Raw genomic sequence first — 23,732 nt, forward strand, 5'->3', positions numbered from 1 at the left:
GAATGCCAAGAGTGTGCAAAGCAGTCATCAAAGCAAAAGGTGGCTACTTTGAAGAACCTAGAATATAAGACATAATTTTAGTTGTTTCACATTTTTTTTTGTTAAGTATATAATTCCACATGTGTTAATTCATAGTTTTGATGCCTTCAGTGTGAATGTACAATTTTCATAGTCATGAAAATACAGAAAAATCTTGAAATGAGAGGGTGTGTCCAAACTTTTGGTCTGTACTGTACATACTAGATGGTGGCCCGATTCTAACGCATCGGGTATTCTAGAATATGTATAGTATATAGCACAGCCCACGCAGTATATAACACAGCCCACGTAGTATATAGCACAGCCACGTAGTATATTGCCCAGCCACGAAGTATATTGCCCAGCCACGTAGTATATTGCACAGCCACGTAGTATATAGCACAGAGACGTAGTATATAACAGGCAACGCAGTATATAACACAGCCCATGCAGTATCTAACACAGCCCACGTAGTATATAGCAATGTGGGCACCATATCCCTGTTAAAAAAAAGAATTAAAATAAAAAATAGTTACAGTGGGGCAAAAAAGTATTTAGTCAGTCAGCAATAGTGCAAGTTCCACCACTTAAAAAGATGAGAGGCGTCTGTAATTTACATCATAGGTAGACCTCAACTATGGGAGACAAACTGAGAAAAAAAAACCAGAAAATCACATTGTCTGTTTTTATTATCATTTTTTTTGCATATTATGGTGGAAAATAAGTATTTGGTCAGAAACAAACAATCAAGATTTCTGGCTCTCACAGACCTGTAACTTCTTCTTTAAGAGTCTCCTCTTTCCTCCACTCATTACCTGTAGTAATGGCACCTGTTTAAACTTGTTATCAGTATAAAAAGACACCTGTGCACACCCTCAAACAGTCTGACTCCAAACTCCACTATGGTGAAGACCAAAGAGCTGTCAAAGGACACCAGAAACAAAATTGTAACCCTGCACCAGGCTGGGAAGACTGAATCTGCAATAGCCAACCAGCTTGGAGTGAAGAAATCAACAGTGGGAGCAATAATTAGAAAATGGAAGACATACAAGACCACTGATAATCTCCCTCGATCTGGGGCTCCACGCAAAATCCCACCCCGTGGGGTCAGAATGATCACAAGAACGGTGAGCAAAAATCCCAGAACCACGCGGGGGGACCTAGTGAATGAACTGCAGAGAGCTGGGACCAATGTAACAAGGCCTACCATAAGTAACACACTACGCCACCATGGACTCAGATCCTGCAGTTCCAGACTTGTCCCACTGCTTAAGCCAGTACATGTCCGGGCCCGTCTGAAGTTTGCTAGAGAGCATTTGGATGATCCAGAGGAGTTTTGGGAGAATGTCCTATGGTCTGATGAAACCAAACTGGAACTGTTTGGTAGAAACACAACTTGTCGTGTTTGGAGGAAAAAGAATACTGAGTTGCATCCATCAAACACCATACCTACTGTAAAGCATGGTGGTGGAAACATCATGCTTTGGGGCTGTTTCTCTGCAAAGGGGCCAGGACGACTGATCCGGGTACATGAAAGAATGAATGGGGCCATGTATCGTGAGATTTTGAGTGCAAACCTCCTTCCATCAGCAAGGGCATTGAAGATGAAACGTGGCTGGGTCTTTCAACATGACAATGATCCAAAGCACACCGCCAGGGCAACGAAGGAGTGGCTTCGTAAGAAGCATTTCAAGGTCCTGGAGTGGCCTAGCCAGTCTCCAGATCTCAACCCTATAGAAAACCTTTGGAGGGAGTTGAAAGTCCGTGTTGCCAAGCGAAAATCCAAAAACATCACTGCTCTAGAGGAGATCTGCATGGAGGAATGGGCCAACATACCAACAACAGTGTGTGGCAACCTTGTGAAGACTTACAGAAAACGTTTGACCTCTGTCATTGCCAACAAAGGATATATTACAAAGTATTGAGATGAAATTTTGTTTCTGACCAAATACTTATTTTCCACCATAATATGCAAATAAAATGTTAAAAAAAACAGACAATGTGATTTTCTGGATTTTTTTTTCTCAGTTTGTCTCCCATAGTTGAGGTCTACCTATGATGTAAATTACAGACGCCTCTCATCTTTTTAAGTGGTGGAACTTGCACTATTGCTGACTGACTAAATACTTTTTTGCCCCACTGTATATACTCACCTTCTGGCGGCCCCCGTATCCAGCCCAGGCGTTCCCAAGAATGCATTGCGATTGCGGCAATAACACGTGATGATGTAGTGGTCTCGAGAGACCGCTACGTCATCTCCGGTCATTGCGCAATGCATTCTTGGGATCGGAGTATCGCGAGGAGCGGGAAAGGCACCGGGAGGTGAGAATATAATGATTTTTAATTTTTTAAAAATTATTTTTAACATTAGATCGTTTTACTATTGATGCTGTATAGGCAGCATCAATAGTAAAAAAGTTGGTCATACAGGGTTAATATCAGCGATAACGGACTGCGTTACACCGCGTTATGCCACGGTGTAACGCAGTCCGTTTAACGGACTGCTAAAACGCTATGGGGCACTGACTGGAGGGGAGAAGGGAAGGGCGAATTCGCGGCCGGATAAACAGACGGAAGTGACCCTCAGACGATTATATAGTAGATGTATATGTATGTATGTATATATATATATATATATATATATATATATATATAATAGCACTACCTGAGTGGGTTGGGGGAGCTCGCTTGGCAACGGGATTAAAGCACTCAGGTACGGTTTCTACACAAACAGTCTATCCGGTTTATTAATCATCATAAACCGCACCACGAACAGTTCATTATTTACATCAACGGAACACATTAACCACCGACGGTCTGTTCAAATGGCCGTAACCCCCTTTATCTGGAGTTACCTTAGAGTAGCTCCGGCTCCACACACTGACTCCTGTCAGTCCTGCTTCCCAGAGAACAACTGCCTCACTGGGATCACCGTCCTTGTGACCAGTGCACCTTGGATAGTCTAGCCCTGCAGTAGGAACTGTAGCTTCCCAACACAGTAGCCGTCCTAGGCTCTGCAGATACGGCCTCTCCGTGCGCTATTCAGGAATTCCAGTCCCAGGCACTTCCAACATACAAGCCTTCAAGTCCATAGCCTCAGCAGGTGCTTCCAGGAATCCAGTCCACTCCAGGACATGCAAACACACAGGCTATACAGGAACTCACACTCTGAACATGTGACCCAATCCATGTTTACATTATGTACCTGTAACCACCCCCATAGGTGGGAGGTGTGTGTGGCTAGCCAGTCCCGCCCAGCTCACCAGCTTGTGGAACTACTTGTGGAACTACAGGTCCCAAAACAATAATACTACAAGCTTACAGTGCAGACTCCTTCTGCGACACATACCGGCCATTTACAACCAAGCCAGACACTGTTTCAACATCACCATTACAGATGAGCCCCGATGCTTATCCTGAGGAGCATATACAGCACCCCCTGGCTCTAACATGGGTTAGTACATCACAATATACACTGCTCAAAAAAATAAAGGGAACACTTAAACAACAGAATATAACTCCAAGTAAATCAAACCTCTGTGAAATCAAACTGTCCACTTAGGAAGCGACACTGTTTGACAATCAATTTCACATCCTGTTGTGCAAATGGAATAGACAACAGATGGAAATTATTGGCAATTATAAAGATACCCTCAATAAAGGAGGGGTTCTGCAGGTGGGGACCACAGACCACATCTCAGTACTGATGTTTTCTGGCTGATGTTTTGGTCACTTTTGAATGTTGGTTGTGCTTTCACACTCGTGGCAGCATGAGACGGACTCTACAACCCACACAAGTGGCTCAGGTAGTGCACCTCATCCAGGATGGCACATCAATGCGAGCTGTGGCAAGAAGGTTTGCTGTGTCTGTCAGCATAGTGTCCAGAGGCTGGAGGCGCTACCAGGAGATGTGGAGGGGGCCGTAAGAGGGCAACAACCCAGCAGCAGGACCGCTACCTCAGCCTTTGTGCAAGGAGGAACAGGAGGAGTACTGCCAGAGCCCTGCAAAATGACCTCCAGCAGCCCACATTGTGCATGTGTCTGCACAAACGGTTAGAAACCGACTCCATGAGGATGGTCTGAGGGCCTGACGTCCACAGATGGGGTTGTGCTCACAGTTGGCATTTGCCACAGAACACCAGGATTGGCAAATTCGCCACTGGCGCCCTGTGCTCTTCACAGATGAAAGTAGGTTCACACTGAGCACATGTGACAGACGTGACAGTCTGGAGACACGGTGGAGAGCGATCTGCTGTCTGCAACATCCTTCAGCATGACTGGTTTGGCAGTGGGTCAGTAATGGTGTGGGGTGGCATTTCTTTGGAGGGCCGCATAGCCCTCCATGTGCTCGCCAGAGGTAGCCTGACTGCCATTAGGTACCGAGATGAGATCCTCAGACCCCTTGTGAGACCATATGCTGGTGCGGTTGGCCCTGGGTTCCTCCTAATGCAGGACAATGCCAGACCTCATGTGGCTGGAGTGTGTCAGCAGTTCCTGCAAGATGAAGGCATTGAAGCTATGGACTGGCCCGCCCGTTCCCCAGACCTGAATCCGATTGAGCACATCTGGGACATCATGTCTCGCACCATCCACCACTGTCATGTTGCACCACAGACTGTCCAGGAGTTGGCGGATGCTTTAGTCCAGGTCTGGGAGGAGATCCCTCAGGAGATCATCTGCCACCTCATAAGGAGCATGCCCAGGCATTGTACAGTAGGGAGGTCATACAGGCATGTGGAGGCCACACACACTACTGAGCATCTTTTTGACTTGTCATGAGGCATTTCTACTGAAGTTGGATCAGCCTGTAGTATGATTTTCCACTTTTATTTTGAGTATCATTCCAAATCCAGACCACCGTGGGATATTCATTTTGATTTACATTGATAATTGTTATGTTTTATTGTTCTAAACACATCCCACTATGCAATGAGTAAAAATTTGCAACTGGAATATTTCATTCAGTGATATCTAGGATGTGGTATTTTAGTGTTCCCTTTATTATTTTGAGCAGCATATATTATTTTAGTTTTTTTTTAATTTTATTTTCTGCGATCACATTTTAACAAGCAATACCTTTGATGAAGGCCAAGCAAATATAGCAACCACCGTCACCATCTAGTGATGTGGAAAAGCCTGTCCACGTGTATCACGTTTTCACGCAGGGACCTGTAGGTTTGGATTTCTTTTCCTTCATTTATACACTGCATTTTGCGATTACTTGTGTTGTCTTGGTCTAATATTTACATATGTTTTCTGATCTGAAACATTTAAGCGTGACAAACATGCAAAAGAATAGGAAATCAGGAAGAGGCAAACACTTTTTCCCACAACTGTATGTAATGTAGCACCAGCGAAGACCGCAAAGGAGCCTGCCTCAATTTTTAACCTTCAGTGCCTACTGTTCCCGCGATCATCCGTGTAAGGACAGAGATTTCTGTAAATTAGAAAAACATCAAGGACTTTGCTGCAAATGAAAACTGAACATGACACCTTCTTCAGGCTATGCGCACACGTTCAGGATTTTTCGCGTTGTTTCGGCAGTTTTCTGCGGGAAAAATGCTTAAAAAACGCATACATAAGTATCCCATCATTTTTAATGCATTCTGCAATTTTTGTGCACATGATGCATTTTTTTCCGCGGAAAAAAAACGCATCGTGGTAAAAAACGCAGCATGTTCATTAATTTTGTGGATTTTTTGCGTTTTTCCTGCTATTTAATGCATTGGGAAGCTCCGGAAAAAAAAACACACAAAAAACGCGCGAAAAATACGCATGCGGATTTCTTGCAGAAAATGTCCGGTTTTGATCAGGAAATTTCTGCAAGAAATCCTGACGTGTGCACATAGCCTTACGCTACACCACCGAACGACGATTTCTTTTTCTTTCTCATGTCTTTAAATGCTTCATTCGTCTTATTAATTTTAGGGAATTCATTTTTGAAGTGTCGTCTAATAATTAAATTCCAGCACATTGGTTAAGTATCCTGAGACAATGGAAATCTTCAAAGGGTTGTCCGGCTTACATCACAGTTTAGTATTGTACATCGGTCGCCATGATAATAGTAATGAATTAATGTATTAATTTATATGTACTGAAAATGACTGTACTTTCATGTCTGCCGCCGCTCAGCCCGATGCCTCTCTGTACGAGACTGTCTACAGATCTGGTGCTGACCACTATCCGATCTATGGGGTGTACCGAGGGAGGAAGGCGGAGGGCATTTATGGCCGTACATCACAGTGGCAGTGTTCACACACAGAGCATAAACGGTGCAACATTTTTTTTATTGTAACAAGTACTGTAGTGAATTCACATAGCATCCAGATTATCCTCTCGCCTTATTCCACATATTAGGATATATCTTTGGAAGAGTTTGGTTAGACTTTAAGAACTCATATCTTACCTTCCCTGTCTGTGCTTGACCACGAGTATTTCTGGAAGGGCTTATTAGATGGGAGTGGGTCCATTTGCAAGACTTTGTATATTTGTCCAAAAGCTAATAAACGCAGCGCATGCTGTGATGGAAGAGACAGAAAATGTTTAAGACACAGGAAAAGTTACAGTTCTCAATAATAAAGTATTTAAAGGGGTTTTCCCAACATCCTCATATATGGAACTTGTCGGATAGAACTTGTAAAAACAAGCGCTTTTGCAATTCACTGCTCATTAAAATTTGCAGCCGTTCTTGAGATATTAACACTTTTGTTTTGTTTATAGCTCATTGCCTAGGAGACCGACCACCGCTGCTGTCTAGCTTCCAAGTACTACAACTGAAGCTGTCCAGGATAAGCAGGTAATGGCACGCTGCAGCGATCCCAGCCATCTTCAAACCATTGTTTAAAAGCTCTATAGAGAGGAGATTGTAAGCACTGGGCAAGGTCTGCTGTCTAGAAGCGGTGGTCGATCTCTAAGGCAACGAGCTGTAAACAAAAATACTAATATCTAACGAACAGTTGAATATTTTAATAAGCTGTAAACTGCAAAATTGCTTGTCCGACGATACCTTTTAACCAATTTGTAATAGATTGCAACAAATATTCCAGAGTTTACAAAAAGCAAAATCTGCTAAAATCAATACAAATATCTACTGAAATAGTAGAATGACACAGTCAGCTCTGATGTACTGTACCTCCCCCCTACACTGCCTGTCTGCAGCTGTGTCAGTAATCACACTTATTTCTGTTCTTCTGAAACAGTCACATAGATGTGACTCCTCTCTGGATTGGCATTGTGGTGGAGGGGCAGTACAGCAGAGCTGACAGTGCAATGAGAAGCGCTACTAGAAAGGTTTGTAATGTGGCGCAGCTAAGCTCAGATGTGCTGTGCTGCCCCTTACACTACAGGGACCTTATCTGAAAGGTGTAAGTCATCTGTACTCTACTTTCTAATCATGAAGGAGGTGAGACCAGGAGATCATGTATCCTTACCTGTCACCTACTGAGAAACCTAAGCTATGGTGGGTGTTGTGGTGCCCTCCCACTAAAATGTTGCTCCCTGCTTACAATTGGGAAACTCATACAGGAAGATGTCCACGCCTCCAGTGAAAATTGTCTGATTACACTAACTAGGACTTAGTATTTGCAACCTGATGAGTTACCTTTTGTTATGATTGCGAATAACTCTGTAAGAGAGAAGAAATAAAAATACAAAAACTATGTTTTATTCCGCTTTGCGTCCACTATTATATCATGTGTCCAGTTCAACGTGAAACATTTTGTGTCTTTTAAAGGTCCTCTTTAAAAGAAGCAACAAAAGAACAACATGCACAGCAATGTCTTTTTAGCATTGCTGTGCATTATTTTCATTTTTTTTTATGGTGGTCTTGCGGTGCTTTTTCAGGCAGATTGTTGAAGGCATCACGCTGCCCAATAACTAACAGCACAAATCCTTCTTTCAACATGGAGTGGTCACTGACCGGGTAGAATCGATGTATCATATATCTCCTCGTAGAAAGAAGCCTGGTGTGTTACAAACGGGAAGGTTTCTATATAGGAATCATTATACAATAGAAGGGAGCGTTGACATCCTCGCCCCATAAATAGTTGTCCTCCTCTGACTCTCTGGCTCATTTCCAATGACAGTGAACGAAGCCAAAAGATCTCATCCAAGACTGACGGACAGTTGTTTTCTCAGCAATGGAAGCATTTAACCGAAAAAAAAAAGTCTAGAAAACAACCGGTCTCGGAGAGTAAACTGCACCCCCGAGCGGCAGCTCCTAATGTGTCGTCATTCATGCAGATGGTCGCTCTCTTGTAAAGTGATTTCTCCAAGAAGGAATTTCTTGTAAGACATTAGCTATCAAATTCCTTAATGACATGATATAGCAGCAAATGGTCTGAAGGATTTGGTATCACTGGATCCCAGACCGTATCTTACGGACGCTCTTTTAATCGCTGTCCAAAGGCCCCCGCCGCTCGATTCTGAGAAGGTGAGAATGACACCAGATCTGTCTCATTGGGTTTCGCAGTTGCACAAATGAAAGATTGGTCGCAGCAGGGCCAAAGGTTCCAGCAATAGATTACTACGTGATGCCTAGTAGACAGCGACTTCTCCTAAGACCCGAACAGTATATATAAAGTTCCGGAGAAAGGCTGACGCATCGTTTTGGTGACCCCCGAGGAACAGGAATAAAGCAGAATCCAGAAAACGTCACCGTCCGCTTTGAAGTCATCTATAATGCCTAAATTCGTCCTGATATTTATATGGTGACAAAGTAGCTCCTGAGGTCACCAACTTCTGGGTGAAACCGTTGGCACGCAGAAGAACTTTCACTCCTACACGTGGGATTAGGTTCAGAACTGGCTGCAACCACCTTCATGAACAGCAAAACATGCACCTCACTGTGCAAAATGACAGAACTAATCCTCATCCATCTGGCTACCGAACTTTCCACGCCCAGCACATTAATCCATGCCACTTCTGGAGGTGCCTGTGACCAAAGCCGGCTGTTTAAGGAATGGTCTCGGAGCCCTAGTCACTCCATGTATGCACTGCACTGCAGACTACGTGGGTGCTATAGAGACGGCCAGAATATATAAATAAATGAACGGTGCGTTTCATTACCTGTGCACTCTGCGTGATCTCCTCTCGCTCTTTCGCGGTCATGTAGGCCAAGGCATCTGTGGGTTCTCTTTCACATGGATCATGTAGTCCGGGCCCTCCTGCATTACACACATACAATCTAATTATGGAGGGTGGTGGCTTACATCCATTGCAATTAACCTAGAAGCTTCTTCCAAGTAAGAGAAGCGTGAACTCGCTACAATCCTAAAATGTAACATTCTACTTTATTTTCCTATAAATCTTTTTTTAAATTAATCAACTGCTTCCTAAGTAGCTGCAAGAAGTGGAAACAAATGGCTTTAAAAAGGAATCATCAGGTTTTTGCTACGTAATCTGATGTAGGAACAGAGAACCTGATTCCACAGATGTATCAATTACAGGGCTGCTTGGTGCAGTTGTGTTAGAGAGTAACATGACGTATGGACAGAGAACCTGATTCCAGAGATGTATCACTTACAGGGCTGCTTGGTGCAGTTGTGTTAGAGGGTAACATGACGTATGGACAGAGAACCTGATTCCAGAGATGTATCACTTACAGGGCTGCTTGGTGCAGTTGTGTTAGAGAGTAACATGACGTATGGACAGAGGACCTGATTCCAGAGATGTATCACTCACTTACAGGGCTGCTTGGTGCAGTTGTGTTAGAGAGTAACATGAAGTATGGACAGAGAACCTGATTCCAGAGATGTATCACTTACAGGGCTGCTTGGTGCAGTTGTGTTAGAGAGTAACATGACGTATGGACAGAGAACCTGATTCCAGAGATGTATCACTTACAGGGCTGCGTGGTGCAGTTGTGTTAAAATCCCCGATTTCTCTGCTGCAGATATAGCAGTTCTCTAAATGCTGAGCCGTGTATAACCCCGCCCACATCACTGATTGTCGTATTTCTGCCTATGCACAGTGTAAACAGAATTCTGTCAATCAGCGGTAAAGGCTGGGTGACACCTGAGCGGTCACAATGGCTTATATGTGTAGTGAGTCCATATAGGTAAACACAAGCCCCCCACACAATCCACGAGACCACTGCTTGACGGCCAAATCTATTTTTATACTGGATAAAAGGGGTTTTGATGAATGCAAGTTATAGCATATAAAAAGGCGAGTGGCCGGGGTCCAGCTGCTAAGGCCCTGCCCATCCCGAGAACAAGGGGAGCTGGGTCAGTCTCCTTTGTAGTGAAGATCTAGAAATAGGAGACAAGACCTTGTTCTTTGTCTTGGTGGTGCCTCCAGCAGTATCCGGCTCATGGCGCACCTTCACCATTGATGCGACGGAATATATATTTAGCAGTGGGGATTACTGGACTCTGAATCTCTACCATGTTGTCTTTAGGACATCACTTTGTACCGCTACATCCTTTATGTATCATTAGAGCAGTTTTTATATTACAAAGCCCCAATAACACGCCATTATGGTGTTACTAAACTTTACATTTAAGAATTTTGATCAGCAAGAAAAGTTATGAAACTTTTGCAAATCACTTTTCATATGTCTTCATTCCTATAAAAAATAGCCTATAAGTGGCTCATATGGAGTACAGATGATGGCAGTGATGGGTCACTAACTCCGGGGATAAGCTGCGGCAACAGATCATTCAGAACCCCACTGTTGCCCAGACTAATTTCCTGCCATCATCTGCAGTGATATCAGAACGTCCTCGTTTGGAGTACAGATGATGGCAGTGATGGATAAGCCCAACACTCAGGAGGAGACAGGAGCTGATCCATCACTGCCATCATCTGTACTCCATATGGGTATGATATCAATGCAGATGATGGGCAACAGTGGCGTTCTGAAAGCCACTTACCTGCATTCTTTTTTTTTTTACAGGAATAAAGACAAATCCCTTAATAAATTGATGTGCAAAGTTTCATAACTTTCCCTGCTGGACACAAAGAAAAAAAATGACAGTTTAGTTACTCTTTAAAATACAATAAACGAGTCTGTGCATTTACATGTATAATTTTTGGACAGATCTAAAAATTACCGACCCCAATCAATAAAAAATATCTTCTATTTCTATCGCAGGTATTGGTGTATATTTCTGTATACAGTGAGCTGTGACATCTGGCAACAACTGGTGACAACTCATGGCCTTACACTTTATGCTCCCAGGATTATGGGAAACAAAACCTAAATTGCATTTAAAAAAAAAAAATATATTTTTAAATAAAGTATATTTATGAAAAATATTTTTTCCGGGGAATAAATTATTAACACATTGTAATTAAATAAATTAAACAAAATGGTATTTCAGTAAATTTCATTTCCAGCTGTATTTGTTAACATATTCCACAATAAAACCCGTATACTTTATTAAACAGATCTCTTAGACCTGATAAGACTGCTGTACTTACTTTGAAAATCCGTGACAGAATGGCTTTATAGTCCTAATAATATGAGAATTTTATGAATCCAGCTATAGAGTGAGAGGGCTCATGAGCCCAAGTGTCCACAGTCTCCTCCCACCCAGCCTGACCGCTGCAGCTTGTACTGAGCAATGTAAAGTCGCAGCAGCAACAGGGAGGAGGGACTCTGAGGAGCTGTCAATCATGCTAGGTGTGCATAGATTCAGCATCTGCACAGAGGAGGCACCCTGAGATGTCAATAAGGCAAGAGCACAGATTCAGCAGCTGCAGGGAGGTGGTACACTAAGAAGCTGTCAATCAGGCTAGGTGGGTAGAGATTCAGCACCTGCACAGAGGAGGTATAATGAGGGGCTGTCAATCAGGCTAGCTGGGCAGAAAACCAGAGGAGGCACCCTAAGGAGCTGCCAAAGCTAGGTTAGCGGATATTCAGCAAATGCAAGGAGGAAAGACTCTTAGGAGCTGTCAATCAGGCTAGGAGGATGGAGATTCAGCCGCAGCAGGGAGGAGGTATACTGAGGAGCTGTCAATCAGACTAGGAGGATGGAGATTCAGCCGCTGCGGCGGCTGGATATACAAATTTAAACATTTATTCTGTTTGTTTCAATGTATTCATGATCTTTGATATATGTTATCAGATCTCATAGTTTAACTTCGTGGATATATATATAATTATTAAAAAGTGCGTATATCCGCCCCTCTTCATTTCTAAGCCCTGAATGAAGGCCCCTGTACGGTGCTGAAACGTATAGCCCTAATAAAGTGCCTGTACCTCTACTCATGAGCCGTCTTTCTTCCAGCTAAACCCAGTGGTTCCGTTTTTCTTCCACATCCTGCATTACTCATTGGGTATAACCGGCACAAGGAGGAGCAACACCCGGTCCACTCTTTACAAACTATTACACAGAGTGTTGCCTGCTGTAAGCACATCTCACCCAGGTGAGCAGTTCCGCTTACTCAGTCACTGCATTTACCTAAAACATCTACACTATGGAGCAACACCTGTATATTGCCATTTTTACATGGATTATCAAAGTAAATACATCAATACCATCAGGTCCAAGAGGTCTATTTAATAATGTACGACGTATAGTGATAAATCCCCTTCAAAGGTATTGTCCACAGGATAGGTGATAGGGGTCCAACTGCTGGGACCTGCACAGATCGGCAGGACAGGACACTTATCTGCCGCTCACTGTCCCAGCGGTCGGACCCCTTTTCACGGGGCAGCCCCTGTAACGGTACATCATTACAAACTACACAGCCAGGACACTGTGTTGTGGTAAAGCGACATCCTAATGACCCTGATCTTACCAGGCAATATGATGCCGGACGCCAGGCACTCCATGACTCTGCGCAGCGCCTCCCCCGCACCCAGGGGTCGGTTACACGTTCCTATTGCTTTTTCGCATATGATTTCTAGCGGCTGAGAAAAGAAATGGTTGAGTAGTTGAGATCAGATCTGCAGAGGACCGAGAATAATATTACTGACTGTAAGATTCCTTAGAAAATCTTGTATTTACTGCAAATAAACAATCAGGAACCCGGGGAGTCGTTACTCACCCTCCCCAGGTCCAGTCTTGCCTCTCCACCGCTGCTCCAATCTTTGATGGTCAGTTGCAGCGCTCGTAACCGCTGCAGCCAATTGCTATGTTCGATGGGTAATGTAAAGTCTACAGTGCTTGTAACTGCTGCAGTCAATCACTAAGCTCAGCGGGCAACGTAACATCTAGTGTCTGAAACCACTGTAGTCAATCACTAAGCTCAGCGTATAGCGTAATATCTACAGTGTTCTTAGCCGCTGCAACCAAGCGCCAAGCTCAGCGGGTAACATAATATCTACAGTGCTTGTAACTGCTGCAGCCAATCACTAAGCTCAACAGGTAAAGTAATAACTACAGTGCTCGTAACCGCTGCAGACAATCACCAAGTTCAGCGCTTGTATTTGCTACACTGAATCCTTGAGCTCAGAAGGCCACAAAGTGTACTGTGTTCAAAACTGCTGCAGTCAATCACTAGTCTCAGTAGGTAATGTAATGTCTACAGTGCTAGTAACCACTGCAGCCAATCGCTAAGCTCAGTGGGTAACATATATAGCTCCTATGTGCTAAAGCCAATCACTGAGCTCAGCAGGTAAAGTCTCCAGTGCTCACAACCACTGCAGCCAATCCCTAAACTCAGCAGATAACCTACAAAGCTTGCATCTGCTACAGCCAATCACTAAGCTCAGAAGGTAGTGTAATGTGTAGCAACTGCAGCCAATCACTAACATCAGCGTGTAACATAACGTCTACAGCACTCGTAGCCGCTGCAGGCAGTCACTGTGCTCAGTCTCTTGCCTTCTACACTGGTAGAGCTGCGGAGCCTAGTGATCGGCTGCAGCAGTTATGAGCATTTTAGACATGACGGCACTGCTACCATCAATCACCAAAGACCAAGCAGCATCGGAAAGGCAGTGCAGGACCCGGGGAGGGTGATAACAGATCCGTTCTTTTAGATCTCTGTGACCTTAGTGTGTAATATAAATTTAACCCTGTTAAAACAATGGCAATTATTTAATGACTATTGGATCCCACCCGTCCCCCCAGAGACGGACTCACCCATCCTTTCAGCTGCGCCCAGGTGGGGACTCGGTTGCACAAATCGCGCAGAATGCGGAGCACAATTACACAAGATTTTAATCCGTTTGCTCTTGCCTGGAATAGACAAAACGGTTCCAGTTCTGCTGCCATGTTCAACTCTTTCCCCTTAACCTACAGAAAGGCCTCGGACAGATTCTTTAAAATGTGATTACTGAGTAGTAGATGATTAAAATTCATGCAAAGAAAGTTACAGAATGGCGACACATCCGTGTTTAGAGAAGGTCAGGCTTTACCTAGTATGGAACGGGAAAGCTTCATGGAAAGATTGCTTTTGTAGCCTCATGATCATGACGTTGTCAGCTGGCGCTACCGTACCTACACCCATGGGGACGGCGGCAGTGCCACCCATGGGGGAAAATGGCGGAAACCGTACTGGCTGTACGTCCACATGGGGGGGGCAAGTAAATCTACAGTGACGTAACTACTCAGATCTTATCACAACGGATTACAGAGTGCATGAATTCATGAGGTCGGAGAGAAGGTTACAGGGAAACCTCATAAGGCTACAATAACAATAAGGTAAGAACAAATAGCCAACCTGAAACCATTTGGCATGTCGCAGAGACGCCAAGGCGTTCAGGCATTTCTGCCTGTCCAATAAGTCCGGAGGATCTTTCATCGCAACATTTTCTACTGATAAGATGGGACAAAAAAAAAAGACAGATACAATTTGACCAAGGGGATTCTGTCACAGGAAAGAGTATGGCAGCATCTGAACAAGCTAATAAGACTCCCAGAGAAACTGAATGGTTCACAAAGTGCACGGCGGTTATATTCTCCAAAAAAAGGCCATTCAAGTAGTAATGTGCAACACAAAGCAAAGGAGGCATTCACTTCCAGTTTACAGATCGATAACAGCTACGCACCATCTGGGATCTTATTAAAAATGCACAACATGTCTCAGGACGCGGAAAATAGGCAGATAGCACTTCTCGACCGTCCCTGCAACAAAGCGTTCCCGAATACCTTCCCAAGGGTTGGCGAACGGAATTTTTTTAATTTTTTCTAAGTAAAAATAATATAAGTGAAATCGTGTACGGCTGATAGGGTGAGTTTAGACATATTACCGCGCCGCCTTAGTAACGTTTAATACAGTTAGGTCCGGCCCGCAGCGAGGAGAAAATGAACGCTATAAATCCGTACGGTAAAGATGAGCGGCCCGCTGCCATCAGATCCGACGATATTTCACCGGCCATCGGCGCCGGAGGAAACGCGGGATTACATCATTGGGATAACCAGGCAGACTGTGATGGATGTGTATTAAGGGAGTAAAAAAAAAAATATATATATATAATAAAATAATGCATGTTGATATATAAGTTTTTTTCCTTCTATAAAGACAAAAACTACGCGAGAAATCTTGCAATGCGATGATTTAAAAAAAACAAACAAATATTAAAATGAGTCCACAGAGGCAAAAAAAACCTTAATCGTTGTTTAGTTTTGTCTTTTTTGCAGATTTTGTTATGGAAATGCTGCTGATTTCACCCTTCAGATTGCAAAAGGGCAAGATCCACAACATAAATTGATATGCTGCATATCATATCCGCAAGGCAGGTCCATTTCTGCAGCGTTCGGATTAAAATCTTAAAATAAAATCCAACATTCATGTGCAATAATACAGAGCAGATTTGCATAAGGAAAATATGCAGCGTATCAGTCTCTAAAGGGAGAATTATATGCAGACATGTCTTATATTGCATAAGAATGGTCTGTGGAGTCCAAATAAGATTTGGTGGTATTCATTTTCCCAAGTTATGGAATCTGTCATCAGGTTTTTGCCCCCTAATCTGAAAGCAGCATAATATAGGGACAGTGACCCCGATTCCAGCGATATATCACTTACTGAGCTGCTTACTGTAGTTTTGATAAAATCACAGTTTTCTCTGCTGCGTATCTAGCAGAGCTCTGAGTGTTAAGCTCTGCATAACCCCGCCCACACCACTATCTACACAGAAAGCAGCCAATCAGTGATGTGGGCGTGGCTGTACAGAGCTCAGCATTAAGAGAAAACTGTGATTTTAGTACAACTGCATCAAGCAGCCCAGTAACTGATACATCGCTGGAATCAGGCTCTCTGCTCCGACATTATGCTGTTCTCAGATGGGGTGTAACAAAAACCTGCTGACAGATTCCCTTTAAAGGTAGAAAAAAAAATGATGTGCTACATTTTTTTCTTCTTCCATGAATTACTATCTTGGTGATCAAAAACAGGAATGCATAATCCAAAATGAAGTTTTGTAACAGCGATCTGACGGCAGGTATATGTGTCTAGATAAAGGAGGCTGATGTATCAAGGTGACGCGTGCCATAAGCTCCGCACAGACACGTGCTTCCCGATGAGTGCGCACATAAAAGATGTGGATTTGATGCATTTATTTTTGGGGAAAATGTCAGATTGTTTAATCGTTAAGAGACTTGATTAGTGGCGTCTGCGAATTCCGATATTCTCCCTCGCTAATGAAGCTCGCAGGTTGAGAGCGAAGACATCAAAATGAAATCCTGCCTTCTAAAAATGATCAAACGCTTCAGGACTCCATCCATTAATATTGCATTGTTTAGAAAGCCAAAGCCCCCATTGCTAAACGTGCGCTACGAGGAGAGGGGGGACGTGCGGATTCTCCGCGTGCTACCCATGAGAATTGTTTGGCCCCGGCGTCAGAAGTGCTACAGACATATTTTCCGCCCTGACGAACTCCGCAGCAGATGTTTGCATTGCATTGTTTCTTGTGAACATGTTCACAGCTCAGATTAGACACTCCCGGCCCCCTCAGTGGGGGATCTAGGCACTGGTTTAAAGGTGCAGTCCAATTAATCAAACACACGGGGGTGCAGGTCAGGAATGGCGATGCCGGTTACGTGCTACAGGAACTTGGAGGACATGGAATAAATGCTTTGTGGTTACAATAATTAAGACGTGACCATCTAGTATGGACCTTACAGAAGGTATGGACTGTCGGCTATGGGTTCTGGAAGATCTTACTGCCATTGTTGGTATCCGTTGGGGGGCATTTAGTCTATTTTGTGGAATTATTAAAGATGATGCAGACTATGACGTTACACATCCCAAAAAGCTTGGTGGACACCAACTTGATACTGAAGTCAACATACAACTGCAATGGCTATGTTCACGTCAACATCAGAGGTGCCTCTCCGATCACCCATCGTGGTCCGTCCAAGGACTGACACACGGACATCTGAATTTAGTAGGCCCCCTATAAACATTAGACTGGCTTTGTCTGAATCCGCCGATATCGACAGTTTGGCTGCTACTCTAATGTATACGGGGACAGCGGCCAACTGATTGTTGGGGAAGATGTCAAGTGGGTATGTCCAATTTCGACTGTTTTCCCGGAGATACGATGTTCCAGACATGTCTGCTAGAGGCTTTCTCATCATGAACGCTTTAGCGCTTGGTCCGATCAAACGATTCTGTGAATGGGGGAGATGGCCAATATAGCTGTAGGCAGAACGATAAGACACAGCATTGACATCCAATGAGGCTTTACTCGTAGGCTTGGAGCAAAGTAGGCCCAACAGCAAATAATATATTGATGGTGAGATCTAGATGATTTTTTCAGGGTGAATCTGGCCATACACATGAGATAGCTGGTGGATGAAGGTTCGATGGGCAGACAGTCATCTCTCCTGACTTCTCCATACACATAGATGCTCAGCTGAGAACTCAGGCTTTCAACAAGGAGACACCTCCTTCCTGAAAACCAAAGGATCGGTTCTTGAAATTCCCAAGTACCCAATCCTTCTCTCTCCTAATATCATCTATGGGGGAGGGGGAGGATTGGGAGACCCCCATACACATCTGATGGTCGACTGGTTCCACCAAAATCGGCATGTTTGTAAAATTTCATCTAATCTGCAGGGTGTATATACTCTTAACTACCACCAAATCACACAAAATACAATCAAAGCACGTTTAAACTTTACCAATATACAATTATTAACACAACCACAAAAGACAAAATCTAAAACCTTAATAAAAGGAAAATGGGCAGTGTGATCAGATTAGTAAATAGCATGAAAATACACTAAAAATCAGGCCGTATAAAAATCGACTGATGACACTGCCCCAGTACTGCCTGAGGAAGCTGCACGTGAAACGCGCGTCGGGGTACTGGGCAGTATAGTCAATTAGTAAATAGCATGAAAATACCCTAAAAATCAGGCAGTATAACAAAATAATAGGGGCACTGGAATACAGTCCTTACAAATTATAGAAAACATGGAGTTTATAAAATCGCACAATAGCTAATAGTATAACCATTCCCTGAATATAGATAACTGATGATCCCAATTAACAATCCTATCACTGGGAGATATAAATTTGAAGAGCTACGAGATCCCCTGCATTAGCGCTGATAATATATCAAATATCAATTAAGACATACTGAAGCCTATACCAACCATGGACCATCATGCATAAAGACCACACCACCCAGTGCCCCAACGCGCGTTCTGCATGCAGCTTGATCAGGGGTTACTGGGGTAGTGTTATCAGTCGATTTTTATACGGCCTAATTTTTAGTGTTTTTTCATGCTATTTACTAATCTGACCACACTGCACATTTTCCTTTTTTGGGGGTTTTAGTTTTTTAAAAAAAATGGTTTTCTCTATTGTAGTTGTTTTAATAATTGTCTATTAATAAAGTGTAAACATACAATTATATAAATTCTGTACTTTATTTTATTATTTTATGTGATTCGTTGTCGATATGTATTGTTTTTTTGGTACTCCCTAAATCTAATTAAATTAGGTTATTTTGAAGGGTTTAATTTCCAGTTTTGGCTACTAATGAGCAGGGGGGCGTTCTGATCAGAAGACCTGGTCGGTTGTATGAAGCTGGAGCAGAAAATGGCATCATTCCTAGGATCGTAGATCAGGGGGAAAAGGGAACGTACCTGTGTAAAAAAAAAATAAAATTCTCTTATGCCATGTTGAGGACCGACTGGTGGACCAGCTGATCCTGTGACCTGAATGGTCCAGAAATTAAAAAATAAAAAAGGTCAGATTGAAGGACTGCACCTTTAAACTGGGCGTAGTTTGCGAAGCTCATGGATTTAGCAGTTTCATTTCAATGAGAACATCTGCTCCAAGTTCACATACAAATTGGAAAGAAACTACAGTAAATGAGTGGTTATGAAGAACTGAAATCACAAGACTGAAAGGCTGCAAAAATGTGCTAAGATCCAGAAATCATCACTTTTCGGGTATAGTAAAAGTATTTTTTCGGCGGTGAGACTGGTTTTGAAGATGTAGACGGGCACTGGGAGCTGCAGAGCCGACATATTCCGCTAATCCATCTAATAGATTTCCGGGGGCTTGCATTGCAGATCGCAGGTGGGAAAATACAGGCTTAGCCTAGATAGGAGAAGCTACAATGCCACAGGCATCGGGGCAGCATTTCTAGCCTAGCCTCGAAAGATCCGCGAAATAATGAGCGGGCCGCTTACACACGCCGCCGTCTTCCTAAATGGCAGTGGCAGGGCAGATAAGACATTAATTATTACTCATTACTCCTCTGATCTCTGGGCAGTCAGTGCATGCTATAGCTAAGCCTTCCTCCTCGCAAAATGTTAATTTCAAGCATTTAAAGCTTGTTTAACACTCATTAGGGAAGCCTGTTATGTTTGGCGGGGTCCTGGAGGCGCAGTTTTTGTGTCACTCTGTCTATGCAGGGCAAATAGCGCTAACGTGGAGAGTAGCCTCTTCCCCAGCAATAACAGGATGTATGAGCAGACTTGCTGGCCGGTGTGATGTGGTTGCAGTCTGGTACGTTTTAGCTGGCGTTCTTGGCTCCCACCATTACAGCCCTTGTGATGCAGCACGCCGCGGCGGCTCTACCTCCCAGTGCACAGCGGGACATCAATTATGGGATGTCGTTCATTTATTACCCTCTGGAGCAGCATTTTTGTGCAGCCAGTCAGCAACCTGTGTGCAGAATCCTATCCAAAGTACAGATGAAAGGAACATGGGGTGAGGGCAAGAAGAAAACAGACTTGCATATCAGACTGTCTTGTACATTAACATCATTAGAATGAAGTGTCTTCATGCTCTGCTAGGAGGCTAGGCCCAGACTTCTTCACAAGAGGCTTTTCAAAAAAATTTTTGGGATCATCAGCTCTTATGAACGGGGACCAGTTGCACATAGTCTGAATGTATTAAAGCAGAATATATTGATCTCAAGTCTTTTAATCAATCCATGAACACTATAAGTCTACGCTTGAGCCTTAGTGTCATAAAACAGCAAAATAAAACAAATAAAAAATTGTCCAAAATTCTGTGCTGATTATTATTTTTTTTATACAGAGGTCAGTGCTCCAAATCCACTGCATTATAGAACCTATTGTGACTTCCTGTCGTCACCACTAGAGGGAGCTCATTTCTGCTACAGCTCCATGCATAAACAGTATGCAGTAAGGCTCCCTCTAGTGGTGGCCGGAGACAAATGGAATATTTAGAGCTTAGTTTCAGGAAAAACTGAACTCTGACCCCAAATCATTTCTATATATTGTGGAAGATTTGCTGCTTAGTGGTAGGAAAAATGGGATCACTACAGCCAGACAGATGTTAGGACTCTCCTTTTCTTTAGTCTACCAAAATCATGTAAAGCCTTTACACGGAGGTGTAAAACACTGACTATACAAGTGGCCCACTACTACCAAGCACCAGTGTAAGAAGCACAGTGAGAACTGAGCCCTATGGCTATGTATAGAGATACCTAATAGATTCCCAGACCCTACAACATATACTGCCTTCCCCGGGGGGACCATCAATGGCCACGACCAGAGTACAACAGAAGATGTGCAGGAAGGTCCCGTTACATAACGGAGCGTGACGCCAGCAGAATGAGATAATAATGAGGTCAGCCCATGAAGACACAAGCGTCATTCTGACTGCATGAAATACACACAGGACAGGTCCACTGCACCTACGCTGCTCGGTGTTGTTAGGATATAGATTAGCAGACTCAAAAACCATACCTGGGGAAATATTGGTCAGTTATACCCATGTCATGACGGATGTGTGAATTGAGCCTTCTATAACATAGGTGAATGCAGATACCACTCCTGACCACGAGAGAGAAACGTGCGCCGGGGCTGGAAATCATGCAGTAATTGCTATTGAAGCTTTTACATTTTTTGGACGCACGATGCCCCAAAATCTAAAATATTATTGTTTCATTCTTCAGTCATAGGTATTCCCCCGAAATATACCTCCAACATAGGCTTCTGTCACGGTATGGGCCATGGCCTCCGAAGAAAATCAGACTTGGCCATTAAAGTCAATGGACGGAACACAGAACACAGACTTTGTGCTGCAGAATTCCGTCCGAGAGTCTTCTGTTTTTCGCTGATACCTTGCTAAGGGTCAACGGGTCAATGAACGTTCTGACAGTCTGTGTGTAGACGGATGAGAAGGAATTAGGATGTAAATAGAAGACGCAGCTGTGTGCATGTAGCCTCAGTGACATGTCCGAGGAGCCCGACGCTACAGTGGATGATGCAGAAAGGCCACAATAACTGCTCAGAACTTAAAGAGAATGTATTGGTGATTAATTTTGTGTTTCAATAATGCAAAAAAATAAATAAAAATTACCCGCACAATAAGCTGATTTTGCCACTACATTTAGGCAAAACAGCTGCAAATCAGCAGCAAAATCAGTACTTTTAACATGTGCAAACGATGTGCTATACAACTGGATATGTTTGGCTGTTGAAGTCTGCAGCATGTTGCTGAAATTTAGAAAGATCTCATCTACATTTCTGCTGCTGTGGATCTGTTTGGAAATCCGTGGCAAGATAGGTCTCTCGGGGGGCATGATTCCTAGTGCAAGCAATGGCGATCGGTGCCAACTATCAGCCCTGGAGTAGTATCTGCATTCCCCTAGTAATGTCTGTAGCGTTAATCATTGGTGGTCCGGGATGCCTCCTAGATGGTCCCGCGGACCTTCCTAACTGACCAACATTTGACACTGTATAGCTGATGTTTGTGGGAAGGACAGAAAGTAGAGGGTGGGGGGCTAGAAAGATGGGAGGAGCGACAGGGAGTCCATCTTGCCCAGGTGGGCCGGCTGCCTCAGTTGACATGACAGAGTGTGGCCTGTTGGTCAAAGGTCTGACATAGGTCCAGTGTTGCTTGGCAAGTTTGTAGGGACAGGCTTGGGAAGCTGAAGCAAATATTAGAGACCATAAAATGAAGAGGAATGGGGAAGGATGGGGGAGAAAAAGAGAGAAAAAAAATAAAGAAAATCATGACCACATTAGTACTATGTTACGTATGACTTACCCAACCTCATAGCTGCTACAAGCACATTAAGAAAGGGCGGAATTCGCATTGGCTAAGGAATGAATAAAAGGTTATGTGATATAGCAGAGGCGGCTCGGGAGGGCTATGCTACCATTCACACTAACGCCATGTTACTTTAGGGCCCAGAACCAGCACTGAGGTTGTGTAGCAGAATCTGTTCAGTACCACAAAAAAATGAAAGACTTTATAAAAAGACAAAATTAGGTAACAGCGTTTACTATCGGAAAGTGATCAATAGGTGGGGTCAATGTGCATCTCAGAGACCGTAGGAGGAGGAAGAAGGAAAGCAGGCGACAGGATGGACCTCTAAGCGCTAGACCACCCGACAGAAGAAAGCCCAAGTACCTTCACCCGCTCGCTCCTCCTCTTCACGGAACGCGGGAGACGTCAGGATCACTTTAAGGGTTAGCTTGGGCTCCTTTGAGTTCTGTATGATCATGGATGCGTCCTCCATGGAGTGTTCCACCTGGTACGCCTCCTCCGTCAGTTTCTGAATAAGAAGAAAGGAGGTTAAACCACTCAAACAACGCCTACCGGCAGCGAGAAGGATCAAAAGGCGCGGACGCCGGGCAAGATAGAACAGCGCTAGCAAGCTATGGAGACATGACGGCAGCTCTGGTGGGAAGGGGGAATCGGCACAGACTGGAGTTTATTGGTGAGCTCTACTAACATGTCCGTTTAGGTTAATATTTACATTTCCCATAGAACAAACGTTTTTATAAACAAGCTGCGTTCCTCTGTTATTCATCCTGGAACAGTACAACAGCTGCAGGCTTGGGCTGTGGGAACCATATTGAGTGGTTTTAACTGCTAGAGTTTGTTAAAGGGAATCTGTAAGCATGTTTTTGCTATATAATCTGAGATCACTATGTTGTAGAGGCAGAGGCCCTCATTCCAGCGATGTGTCACTTACTGGGCTGCTTGCTCCAATTTTGATATAATCTCTGTTTTCTCTGTAGCAGATCTAACAGTTCTCTGTATGCTGAGCTCTGTTTAAAGCAGCCCACACCACTGATTGGCAGATTTTTGCCTATGCACAGTGTAAATAGAAAGTGGCCAATCAGTGGTATGGGTGGGGCTATTCACAGCTCAGCATTTAGAGAACTGCAAGATCTGCAGCAGAGAAAATTGGGATTTTTATCAAAATGACAGCAAGGAGCCCAGTAAGTGATACATCACTAGAATCAGAGTCTCTCTCCCTACATCATGCTGCTCTCATGTTACATAGAACAAACTTGCTGACAGACTCCTTTAATACTGCACTGTGTGACCTCTCTGGATCTGTTCTCTTCCTGTAATCCTCCATGTTGTGG

At 43.7% G+C, this 23,732-nt stretch overlaps 1 protein-coding gene across 5 annotated transcripts in view; it reads right to left on the bottom strand.

The window, feature by feature from the left end:
• The window catches only part of LOC138662619 (spermatid perinuclear RNA-binding protein), a 144,838-nt gene that overhangs the window by 26,820 nt on the left and 94,286 nt on the right, over nt 1–23,732 (bottom strand). For 4 of the 5 annotated variants that reach the window (XM_069748445.1, XM_069748442.1, XM_069748443.1 and 1 more), the window contains 6 exons: nt 22,765–22,909; nt 14,632–14,726; nt 14,052–14,147; nt 12,766–12,877; nt 9,085–9,182; nt 6,425–6,536 (listed from right to left, as the gene is read on the bottom strand). In XM_069748445.1, coding sequence (XP_069604546.1) covers nt 6,425–6,536; nt 9,085–9,182; nt 12,766–12,877; nt 14,052–14,147; nt 14,632–14,726; nt 22,765–22,909 — 658 coding nt within the window. The remainder of the gene's footprint in view (nt 1–6,424; nt 6,537–9,084; nt 9,183–12,765; nt 12,878–14,051; nt 14,148–14,631; nt 14,727–22,764; nt 22,910–23,732) is intronic. The other variant, XM_069748444.1, reaches the window with a different exon arrangement.

Source organism: Ranitomeya imitator, chromosome 2 (assembly GCF_032444005.1).
Source record: "Ranitomeya imitator isolate aRanImi1 chromosome 2, aRanImi1.pri, whole genome shotgun sequence".
In the NCBI taxonomy this organism is placed as follows: domain Eukaryota; kingdom Metazoa; phylum Chordata; class Amphibia; order Anura; family Dendrobatidae; genus Ranitomeya; species Ranitomeya imitator.